The following is a 12,481-nucleotide window of genomic DNA, read 5'->3' on the forward strand; positions in this document are numbered from 1 at the left end:
TCTTCTTAAGCATGAATGGAACATTCTCTAAGAGAACTCACAGGTTAGATCACAAAACAAGTCTTCACAATCTAAGACAAGACACCAAGTATCTTTTCTGGCCATAATGAAATGAAATTAGAAATCAAGACAGGAGGCCGGGCTCGGTGGCTCAAGCCTGTAATCCCAGCACTTTGGGAGGCCGAGGCGGGTGGATCACAAGGTTGAGAGATCGAGACCATCCTGGTCAACATAGTGAAACCCCGTCTCTACTAAAAATACAAAAAACTAGCTGGGCGTGGTGGCGCGTGCCTGTAATCCCAGCTACTTAGGAGGCTGAGGCAGGAGAATTGCCTGAGCCCAGGAGGCAGAGGTTGCGGTGAGCCAAGATCGCGCCATTGCTCTCCAGCCTGGGTAACAAGAGCGAAACTCCGTCTCAAAAAAAAAAAAAAAAAAAAAAAAGAAATCAAGACAGGAAGAAAACTGGAAAATTCACAAGTATGTGAATTAAGTAACACATTCTTGAACAATCAGTGGGTCAAATAAGAAATAAAAAAAGAAATTAGAAAATATCTTAAGACAAATGAAAACATCACCATGGAGGCAGGAGAATTGCCTGAACCCAGGAGGCGGAGGTTGCGGTGAGCCGAGATCGCGCCATTGCACTCCAGCCTGGGTAACAAGAGCGAAACTCCGTCTCAAAAAAAAAAAAAAAAAAAAAAAAAAAAAAAAAAAAAAAAAAAAAAAAAAAAAAAAACATCACCATGTACCAAAACACCACCATGTACCAAAACTTACAGGATCCAGCAAAAACATTACTAAGAGGGAAGTGTATACAGGTAAATGCCTACATTAAACAAGAATAAAGATTTCAAGTCAGCAGCCTAACTTTTACATGTTAAGGACTAGAAAAGAAGAACTAGGCCTAAAGTTAGCAGAAGGAAGAAAATAATAGAGATTAAAGCAGAAACAACCAACATAAAAAACAGAAAACTATTTTAAAAAGAAAATTAAGAGTTGTTTTTTTGAAAATATCAACAAAATTGATAAGCCTTTAGCTAAACTGAGAAAAAGAGATATGAATCAAATAAAATTAGAAATGGAAGAGGAGACATTATAATTGATGCCACAGGAATAAGAAGGATTTTAAGAGTCTACTGTGAACAGTTATAGGCCAATAAGTTGGATGGCGTAGAAGAAACAAATAAATTCCTTTTAACACATAACCTTTAAGGCTGAAGTCATGAAGATTTCAAGAAAATCTGAGCAGACATAAGGGACTTGAATGAGTAATTAAAAACCTAACAAGGAAAACATAGGCCCAGACAGCTTAACAACATAGTTAAACTAAACATTTAAGAAAGAATTAATACCAATCTTTTCACAATCTCTTCTTTTTTTTTTTTTGAGAAGGAGTTTCGCTCTTGTTACCCAGGCTGGAGTGCAATGGCGCAATCTCGGCTCACCGCAACCTCTGCCTCCTGGGTTCAGGCAGTTCTCCTGCCTCAGCTTCCTGAGTAGCTGGGATTACAGGCACGCGCCACCATGCCCAGCTAATGTTTTGTATTTTTCGTAGAGACGGGGTTTCACCATGTTGACCAGGATGGTCTCGATCTCTTGACCTCGTGATCCACCCGCCTCGGCCTCCCAAAGTGCTGGGATTACAGGCTTGAGCCACTGCGCCCGGCCTCACAATCTCTTCTTTAAAAAAAAAATGAGAAAACTTCAAAACTCATTCTTGAAGGTCAAAAACCCGATACCAAAGCCAGACAAAGATACTACAAGAAAAGAAAAGTACAGGCCAGTATCTCAGATGAACATAGATGCAAAAGAATGGGCCGGGCGCGGTGGCTCAAGCCTGTAATCCCAGCACTTTGGGAGGCCGAGGCGGGTGGATCACGAGGTCAAGAGATCGAGACCATCCTAGTGAAACCCCGTCTCTACTAAAAATACAAAAATATTAGCTGGGCATGGTGGCATGTGCCTGTAATCCCAGCTGCTCAGGAGGCTGAGGCAGGAGAATTGCCTGAACCCAGGAGGCGGAGGTTGCGGTGAGCCGAGATCGCGCCATTGCACTCCAGCCTGGGTAACGAGTGAAATTCCGTCTCAAAAAAAAAAAAAAAGAATGAAGGTAACTTCTTTACACTGTGAATGGGCAAAGAAATCCAGTGAGGCCAGTGTTACCTATTTCATCTATATCAGTATTTCTTCATTTGTCTTGATATTAAGTAAGGGCTCACAGTGACTACGTGAAAACTTTGGTACAATTGTGGCTGCAGTAAAACTACAGCATACACATATAACCTCAAATGGATTCATTTTAAATGAAGAAAAGTAACAATATAGTTTATTTTAAAAAATACTTCAAAAACATTTTTCTTGATTGAATCTGTGGCCACTTCATTGTTCCTGCATCCCTAAAGCATTCTTAAAATTAATTAATGATGTCACATGCTAGCTAACTGCATGAGTGATACAGCTGCTCGAATCAACCAAACATAAAAAAATACTAAAGTTATTATCAGAAGAGTGGTAGGTAAGAATTCTGCTTTGCAAGTTGATGGAACTATACCAAAGGTCTTCTACTTGGAACAGGTACATTTTCTTTCTTTTTTTTTTTTTTTCTTTTGAGATGGAGTCTCGCTTTGTTACCCACACTGGAGCACAGTGGTGTCATCTTGGCTGACCGCAACCTCCACCTCCTCGGTTCAAGCGAATCCCCTGCCTCAGCCTCCTGAGTATCTGGAGCCACAGGCACGTGCCACCACACTTGGCTCATTTTTGCAATTTTGGTAGAGACGGGATTTCACCATGGCCAGGCTGGTCTCGAACTCCTGACCCCAATGATCCACCTGCCTCGGCCTCCCAAAGTGCAGGGATTACAGGCATGAGCCACTGCACCCAGCCTGTTTTCTTTCTTTTAAAATGAGAATAAGGAGGCAAAATATTTGAGTGATAACAAATAACACAAAAGTACAACTCTTGGAGGGAAAAAATCTGACATTTACCAACAGTTTTGGGGAGATGACACCTCAACACTTAAATGATACAATCCATCACATGAATCTGTAACGTGTCTATGTCAGGCAGAACCTCTCCACATTTGGGGCAGGAATGAATTGGAATATTCCGCTGTTGCCGCCAGTCCCGGTCCTCAGCTCCTGAGAATAAGTATGAAATGAAATATCATTCCATTCGTTCTATTTTGCAGGGAGTTTTGTTTGCTTCACTTGAAGAACAGATGGTGAGCATTAATATCAGTTCCACTTTGTATTCAATACACAGTGGGACATGAGCGCAGGTGTTTGGTCTTTAACTGAAGTCATCACGATACACATAGAGAAAAATCTTTCCAAATGATACCTGCTTCCTTATTATTGTAGATTTTTTTTTTTTTTTTTCCCTGAGACAGAGTCTTGCTCTGTCATCCAGGCTGGAGGGCAGTGGCGCGATCTCAGCTCACTGCAACCTCCGCCTCCTGGGTTCAAGTGATTCTCTTGCCTCAGCCTCCTAAGTAGCTGGTATTACGGGTTCATACCGCCACACCCAGCTAATTTTTGTATTTTTAGTAGAGATGGGGTTTTGCCATGTTAGCCAGGCTGGTCTTGAACTCCTGACCTCGTGATCTGCCCACCTCGGCCTCCCAAAGTGCTGGGATTACAGTTGTGAGCCACTACACCTGGCCTATTTTAGGATTTTTTTTCTTTTCCTTCTTTCCTTTCCTCCCTTCCTCTCTCCATTCCTCCCTCCCTCCCTCTCCCCTCCGTCCCTCCTTTCCTTCCTTCCTTCCTTCCTTCCTTTTTTTTTAACATGGAGTCTTGCTCTGTCTCCCAGGCTAGAGTGCAGTGGCTCAATCATAGCTCACTACAGCCTCTCACTCCTGGGCTCCAGTGATCTCCTGCCTCAGCCTCCTGAGTAGCTGGGACTATAGGCACACGCCACTACACCTGGCTAGTTTTAAAATTTTTTCTAAGGATGGGATCTCACTATGTTGCCCAGGCTGATCTTAAACTCCTGGCCTCAACTGATCCTCCCATCTCAGCCTCTCATATACTGGGATTACAGTTGCAGTGGTGCATTCATTTAGGATTGAAACTGTATTCCACTTTCTACTTATGTGAAAATACATGGTTTCAGTTCTAGATACAGGACATTGCATGTTCTAGTGAACACTAGGATATTTGAGCGAAAAAAAGGGATGAATGAGGATATAAGCAAAAGAGGGAGGGAATGTGGAAAAAGAAATCCAGGGCCCAGGAGAGGTTTCCTGGAACAAGGTATACCTTCCCAGAAGCAGAGGCAATCATCTCATTTGTTAGCAGATGCTTTTGAGTCCTCTGGGATGTATGAGAGACATTGCTGTGTGCTGGGAGACAGATGTGGTAGAAAAGCCAGGCCAGAGAAGTGGCAGCAGTGGCGTGACAAGGTGTCAGACACGAGTGTTAGGCCAGGTGAGGGCTAAGTGCAAGGGCATCCATGTGAGAAAGAGAAGGGCCCCTGGTTTAGATCTTGGACAGAAAGGCCTCCTAGATGAGACCAATTAACTAGAGAGGGGCATTGAGAATGAACAGGAATTATCTAGATAAAGTTAACGAGGAAGAATGACTGAAGAATGCATCCTGTCATTTCCCCGAGTTCTGGAGTTGTACTGAGGTTCAAGCCTCAATTAGACCATGTGTGAAATAAGCCCTGACTCTAGGTAGGTCTTGGTTCTGTATAGACTGTGACTGATCCAGGACATTTTCTGGCTCCCAGGCATCTCTCTGTTCTGACCTTTCTGGACCAATGCAAACCAGCTTGGTTTTTTGGTCTCAGCCTGGACTTTGGCCTTCAAAATGTTTGTTTTGGGAGGCAACCTTTATTTGCTTCTAAGTATATTATTTGAATGTAGTAACATGTATGAATATTTGAGATTGTGTTCAGCAGCCTTAAGAAGCATTTCTGATATATATTGATCATAAAGCATGATTTCTAAAGCAGGGAGCTTTCTAATCACCACACTGCCAGAGACGAGGAGTCAGGATCCGGGGCTGCCTCTGCTGTCCCATTCCCAGCATAAACAGTGGCCTTTATACAACCCAGAGGATTCCAAAGTGTCTGCTGAATAAATGAGACCATTGCCTCTGCTTCTGAGAAGCTACATTCTGTTCTAGCAGACCTCTCTTGGGAAGGTGGATTACTTGAGGTCAGGAGTTTGAGACCAGCCTGGCCAACATGACAAAACCCCATCTTTACTAAAAATACAAAATTAGCTGGATGTGGTAGTGCATGCCTGTAATCCCAGCTACTTGGGAGGCTGAGGCTGGAGAATTACTTGAACCTGGGAAGCAGAGGTTGCAGTGAGGTGAGATCATGCCATGGCACTCCAGCCTGGGCTACAGAGTAAGACTCCGTCTCAAAAAAAAGAAAAAGAAAAAGAATTTAAAGAACCAGTTTCACATGAAATTTAAGATGGCATCCTAAGGCCAAACTCTTCTTAGTGGCATTTCATTAACAACTTTTTATTTTTTACTTTTTAGCTAAATGTCAGTCATTGATCCTTTGAATTTTATTGTTTTTTTTTTCATATCTAGAATCAAGGATAATACTTCCCTTTCAGTGATTTACTGTAAGACAGTGATTTTATCGTAAACTAGAGAACATTATTATTAGTGTATGAAAACATGTAATAAATACAGCATCATACTTTTAAGACATTTCATGGATCAATTTCACTTGGGTTTGGGGGAATTAAAATCGAGATATATTACATAATTAAATAACGATCTATTCTATTCAGTAATGTTTAGTGGTCAGAGTCAGATAACTTTGGATTCCACTTCTAATCTATCTTGAACTAGCGTCACCATCCTGGGCTATTTAACTCTGTCAAGTTTCATCTGTCTTCTGTAAGGAGGCAGTAATATAAATCTCCTAGAATTTTGTTAGCTCAAATGAGACAAAATGTACAAAGTGAGATCAGCACAGTGCCCACACATAGTAAATGCTCAATAAATGGTGACATTATTAATGTAACACCAGGTAGTGGGTGAAAATACTGTTCCAAGGGAGCGCATCATTGAGTAAAGTACTTAGGCCATGCACAGTGACTCATGCCCATAATCCCACCACTTTGGGAGGCCGAGGTTGGCAGATCACCTGGGGTCGGGAGTTTGAGACTTCTGGCCTGGCCAACATGGTGAAACCCTTTCTCTACTAAAAATACAAAAATTAGCCAGGCATGGTGGCGTGCCCCTGTAGTCCCAGCTACTCAGGAGGCTGAGCCAGGAGAATCACTTGAACCCGGGAGGCAGAGGTTGCAGTGATCCGTGATCATGCCACTGCACTTCAGGCTGGGCAACAGAGTGGGACCCTATCTCAAAATAAAAATAGAAATAAAAATACCTAACTAGAACACATAAACACCTATAAAACAGCAGATAGATACTAACATACAGGAATAAAGTACTTTGGAAGTTCAAAGTGGAAACATTTCATGGAGATGGAATTTGAAATAGATTGTAAAGCTGGGGTAAGAGGTCACTGGAGAGAGACTGGAGGAAGACAGGAACATGCATAAGAAAAGGGCATCTGTGAAGGGCACTGCGTAACAAAAGACTTGCAAGCACAGGCTTAGGACAAGTTCAAGGGGATGAATCAGTCTGGCTAATATCCGTAAGAGAACACAGTAAGTTATGGCTTAAAAGTGTGGCTGCAGGCTGCACACAGTGGCTCACACCTGTATTCCTGGTATTTTGGGAGGCAGAGGCAGGTGGATCACTTGAGGTCAGGAGTTCAAGACTATTCTGGCCAACATGATGAAACCCCATTTCTATTAAAAATAAAAAATTAACTGGGCGCGGTGGTGCACACCTGTAATTCCAGCCACTTGGGAGGCTGAGGAAGGAGAATCACTTGAACCTGGGAGGTGGAAGTTGCAGTGAACCGAGATCCCGCCACTGTGCTCCAGCCTAGACAACAAAGTGAGACTCTGTCTCGATTTAGAAAAAAAAGAAGAAAGAAAAAGTGTGGCTGTGCCAGGCACCCTCTGGCAGGGTGAAGAATCTGAGTCTGGTCTGGAATCGGTGGGTAATGGATGAAGATGGCAGTGCTATGGAAATGAGACTGACGGGTGCTACATTTTTGGTGCCTTGATTTGGAATCCATTGTATAGAATGAAGTGGATGTTTTCTTCAAGTGTCTTTCTCATAGGGTAGCTATTTCCTGAAAATCCAGGATCACACGGGACTCACCTCTCTGAACGAAGTAAGCCTGCTGGTCGGCGTCACTCGTTCTCGCCCCGTGACGGCTCTGCATCTCCATCAAGGACTGCCTGCTGGGATGAAAAGCAACACTACATTTGACATGCTACATCCCTGAAACGTGACAACATTGAGCAGACAGTCAACAGAAGCAGGGGAGAAAAAGAGTCAAACTACACCCCCAAGGTTCATAAAAAATCAGAGTAATTTTAGTTGTAAATACTACTGGCACTAGGAGACTAAGCTGTGAAAGTAAGTAACTATGGTTAAAAACATTAGGAAATAACCAAACTGTCATCAACAGGAAACAGATTAGAAAGAAGTGGCATGTTTATAAATCAAAATACAGCAATGAAGTGTAATACGTTACAGCTGCACATATCAACATAGAGCTCAAAATCACAACATTATGTAAAGTGGGTTGCAGAACAATACCTATAGTGACCATTTTACAACTTAAACACAGAAAAACCAATGTTATCTGGTTTTGAGATATGATATAGGTGTGTGTGTAATATGTAAAAAGTATAAAACAGATGGGGAAGCTACCCACCAAATTCCTCACAGCACGAGGAAAAGGAAGAAAGGAACACAGTGATGAATGGGGAACAAAGGAGACTACCACCCTTATCTGCGACTCCCTTTTCTCCTTTCATAAAAAAAATACTTGAAGCAAATAAAAGCAACTGTCAGTGCAGGATGGAGTACATATTAGAGTTTGGTATTTTATTCTCTGTGTTTTGCTGCGTTTCAAAACTTTCTCAAAATAAATTTCTAAAAGTCAGAAGTAATTTTTGGCAGTATTTTTTAAAAGAATATTAAGGAATTTAAGGTACTATGAATATTTCATCCATGACGATGGCAACAGAGGTCACCGGGACACGTAATGTTACTGTTTTTCAGCTTATCTAAAAGCAGAGAGCTTGATCAAGCTCCCAGAGTCTCTGTCAAGCTTTCCTGTAAGACACACTAAGTGTTGGGAACATAATCACGTGAAGTGTAAGTGAAGCCATTGTTACTATTATTTATCTTTCAGACAGGGGTCTCGCTCTGTCATCCAGGCTAGAGTGTAGTGGCGTGAACACAGCTCATTGCAGCCTCAACCCACACAGAGCTGTTCTTTTTTTTTTTTTTTGAGACAGAGTTTCGCTCTTGTTACCCAGGCTGGAGTGCAATGGCGCGATCTCGGCTCACCACAACCTCCGCCTCCTGGGTTCAGGCAATTCTCCTGCCTCAGCCTCCTGAGTAGCTGGGATTACAGGCACGTGCCACCATGCCCAGCTAATTTTTTGTATTTTTAGTAGAGACGAGGTTTCACCATGTTGACCAGGATGGTCTCGATCTCTCGACCTCGTGATCCACCCGCCTCGGCCTCCCAAAGTGCTGGGATTACAGGCTTGAGCCACCGCACCCGGCAAGAGCTGTTCTTATAGTTCAAATCAGAAACGTCTTTGAGCAGGCACCCTCTTCTACAGCTAATGCTGATGTGAGCTCTGGGTCCTCCTGTCTCTTTTTCCTTACCTGCCTCCATCTTCGAAAACGTCATTCTCTTTCAGCAGAACTGCCAGCTGCAATGCCAGTTGCTCCTTTTCCTCATGAATTTTCTCTCTTGCTGCTCTTTCAGCATGAAAATCAGAACAGTAAACTTCCATCTGTTAGAGGACAAAAAGATACAGAAGTGAGTACCTAGAAGACTGTGGATTCTCTACAGTGCACCTGTTGATGCGGTGAGTAGGTAGTGCTGTATCCTTCCGTAGCCTTTGTGAATCACACATACATATTCCTGCTAGAAAACAGTATAATGGCCATGACTTTCCAGGTACATTCCAATAGTAGATACAAGCTGTGTTTATGTGTGTGCCTTAAACAACGCAAATCCAGCAACTACACTGATGTAGGTGGCTTAAATACTGTAGGGACCATTAGTTCAGCAAAATTATCTGGACTTGTAGATAATAAACAATTCAGGATCAACTTAATATAGTAAATGGCGTATTCATTCTGCCAGGTATATTTATGAAGGTTGGTCTTAAGCTACGTCGGCCGAGGCAGGCGGATCACCTGAGGTCAGGAGTTCGAGACCAGCCTGGCCAACATGGTGAAACCCTGTCTCTAAAAAAAAAAAAGAAAAAAGAAAAAGAAAAAAAAAATAAATAAAAGGATAATCATCACAAATAGATGCTATTAAATTGCAAACATGGGGCCAGGTGTGGTGGTTCACGCCTGTAATCCCAGTACTGTGGGAGGCTGAGGCGGGTGGATCACCTGAGGTGAGGAGTTTGAGATTAGCCTGGCCAACATGGTGAAACCCTGTCTCTACTAAAAATACAAAATTAGCCTGGCATGGTGGTGCATGACTGTGATCCCAGCTGCTTGGGAGGCTGAGAGAGGAGAATTGCTTGAACCCAGGAGGCGGAGGCTGCAGTGAGCTAAGATCACACCACTGCACTCCAGCCTGGGCAACAAGAGCGAAACTCCATCTCAAAAAGAAAAAAAAATTCCAGACATTTGTGAGGTCCTATGTTGGGTGCTTTACCTTTACTATCTTATTTTACCTTATGAAAAATGCTGAGAATATAAATTGCTATCCTCATTTTACAAACTTAATGGCTCTTAATCTTGGGGAAAATGTGGCGTGATAATCAGCACCTGAACCAGACAGAAGACCATTTCCCATGGACTTTTCTGTATTCAATCCATGTCCCATGTGTGGTCACCAGCCTCCTAAAATGGCTCCAGTGATCCTCACCTCTTCCTATTCATCACCTTGTGTGTTTCCCTCCCACAATGAAGAGGGCCAATCTGTGTAACCTCTAGAATATTGCAGAAGTGATGGTGTATGGCTTCTGAGACTAGGTCACGAAAGACACTGTTGTTCCTGCCTTGCTCTTTGTTGCTTTGGGGAAAACCAGCTGCCATGACATGAGGGCTCCCAAGCATCCCTCTGGAAGGTACCACATGGTGAGGAACTGAGGCCTCCTGCTGACAGCCTGGGCAACATGGCAAAAGCTCATCTCTACTAAAAATACAAAACAATAGCTGGGCATGGTGGCATGCACTTGTAGTTCCAGCTACTCAGGAGGCCGAAGCATGAGGATCACTTGAGCCCAGGAAGTTGAGGCTACAGTGAACCATGATCATGCCACTGTACTCCAGCCTGGGTGACAGGAGTCAGACCCTGCCTCAAAAACAAAACAAAACAATACAACATTAGGCATTTTTGGAAGACAACTTGGTAATATTTATTGAACTGAAAAATGGACATAACTTATGATCCTACCGTTCAATTTCTGTATCTTTTTTTTTTTTGAGACGGAGTTTCGCTCTTGTTACCCAGGCTGGAGTGCAATGGCGCGATCTCGGCTCACCGCAACCTCCGCCTCCTGGGTTCAAGCAATTCTCCTGCCTCAGCCTCCTGAGTAGCTGGGATTACAGGCACGCGCCACCATGCCCAGCTAATTTTTAGTATTTTTAGTAGAGACGGGGTTTCACCATATTGACCAGGATGGTCTCGATCTCTTGACCTCGTGATCCACCCGCCTCGGCCTCCCAGAGTGCTGGGATTACAGGCTTGAGCCACCGCGCCCGGCCCAATTTCTGTATCTTAATATAGATTCCACAAATGCACAAAGACATATAAGAATGTTCATCTGAGCATCCTTGGCAACAGCAAAAATATTGGTACAACCAAATATCCACTAATGGAGAACTGGCTAAATCTATCGTGATGATGCACACTTTGGAACATTATGTAAAAGTTAAACGTAAATTAACAAAATAAATAAATGATAAATAATATGAAGAGATGTCCATGCTACATCATGAATGAAAAAGTTGTAGTACAAAAGACATAACATGATCGTCTTTTTTTTTTTTTTTTTTTTTTGAGACGGAGTTTCGCTCTTGTTACCCAGGCTGGAGTGCAATGGCACGATCTCGGCTCACCGCAACCTCCGCCTCCCAGGTTCAGGCAATTCTCCTGCCTCAGCCTCCCGAGTAGCTGGGATTACAGGCACGTGCCACCATGCCCAGCTAATTTTTTGTATATTTAGTAGAGACGGGGTTTCACCATGTTGACCAGGATGGTCTCGATCTCTTGACCTCGTGATCCACCCGCCTCGGCCTCCCAAAGTGCTGGGATTACAGGCTTGAGCCACCGCGCCCGGCCATGATCGTCTTTTTAATGAAGCCCAAAACCAAAATAAAAACAGAAGATATTTTGTTTTATAATGAGTAGCAGTATTTATATAACTTAAAATAAATTTAAAATATTTCAGTACCTAATGATCCTAAAACTACCTCTGACATCTCTAGTTGCTTAAAGAGAAAAAATGTTGGTCCCTTTTTTTTTTTTTTATCATTTTACACCTCAGGAAGGATATATTCTCCTTCATAAATTCGCTTCCATTCACTAATACTCCACTCGATAGTATCAAGAGTGGGCTGAAACAGTCACAACAAGCCAGTCTTACACAAATTCTTCCCGAGAACAGAAGAAGAGATGTACTTCAACTTGTTTTTATGAAGTCAGTATCAAAACCTGACAAGGACATTCATAAGAGGAAAATTCTAGGCCAATCTTACTCAAGGATATAGATTTTAAAATCCTATGTAAAGTATGAGCAAACCAAATCCAGCAATATATATTCAAGAGATGCAAAGTTTGTTTAATATTAAAAAATCAGGCCAGGCACAGTGGCTTATACCTATAATCCTAGCATTTTAGGAAGATAAGATGGGAGAGTTGTTTGAGCCCATGAGTTCGAGACCAGCCTGGGCAACATAGGGAGACCCTGTCTCTACAAGTAATTTAAAAACTAACTAATGGTGTGCGCCTGTAGTCCCAGCTCCTCAGGATGCCCAGGTGGGACTTGAGCCTAGGAGGTCAAGGCTGTGGTAAGCTGTGATTGTACCACTGCACTCCAGCCTGGGTGACAGAGTGAGACCCTGTCTCAAAAATAAATAAATAAATAAATAAATAAATAAATAAATGAAAATTGGCAGGGCACAGTGGCTCACTTCTGTAATTCCAGCACTTTGGGAGGCTGAGGTGGGAGAAGTGCGTGACCCCAGGAGTTCAAGACCAGTCTGGGCAACATGGTGAAGCCCCATCTATACAAAACAAACAAAGAAAAAAATTAACCAGGTGTGGTGGTACACACCTGTGGTTCTAGCTACTTGGGAGGCTGTGGTGGGAGGATCACCTGAGCTCAGGGAGGTCAAGGCTGCAGAGAGCTGTGGTTGCACCATTGCACCCCAGC

The 12,481-nt window shown here is 42.9% G+C and overlaps 1 protein-coding gene across 3 annotated transcripts in view; it reads right to left on the reverse strand.

The window, feature by feature from the left end:
* Positions 1 to 2,961: 2,961 nt before the first annotated feature.
* OPTN (optineurin) overlaps positions 2,962 to 12,481 on the reverse strand; it is a 32,467-nt gene continuing 22,947 nt past the window's right edge. The window contains exons 11-13 of one of the 3 annotated variants that reach the window (XM_039478868.2): positions 8,742 to 8,872; positions 7,212 to 7,291; positions 2,962 to 3,140 (exon numbers count right to left, since the gene is read on the reverse strand). In XM_039478868.2, the coding sequence (XP_039334802.1) occupies positions 3,019 to 3,140; positions 7,212 to 7,291; positions 8,742 to 8,872 (333 nt within the window). In that variant the 3' untranslated portion in view covers positions 2,962 to 3,018. Of the gene's footprint in view, positions 3,141 to 7,211; positions 7,313 to 8,741; positions 8,873 to 12,481 lie in introns of all 3 variants that reach the window. The other 2 variants (XM_039478867.2, XM_039478866.2) reach the window with 2 other exon arrangements.

The sequence above is a fragment of the Saimiri boliviensis genome, chromosome 8 (genome assembly GCF_048565385.1).
Source record: "Saimiri boliviensis isolate mSaiBol1 chromosome 8, mSaiBol1.pri, whole genome shotgun sequence".
In the NCBI taxonomy this organism is placed as follows: Eukaryota; Metazoa; Chordata; class Mammalia; order Primates; family Cebidae; genus Saimiri; species Saimiri boliviensis.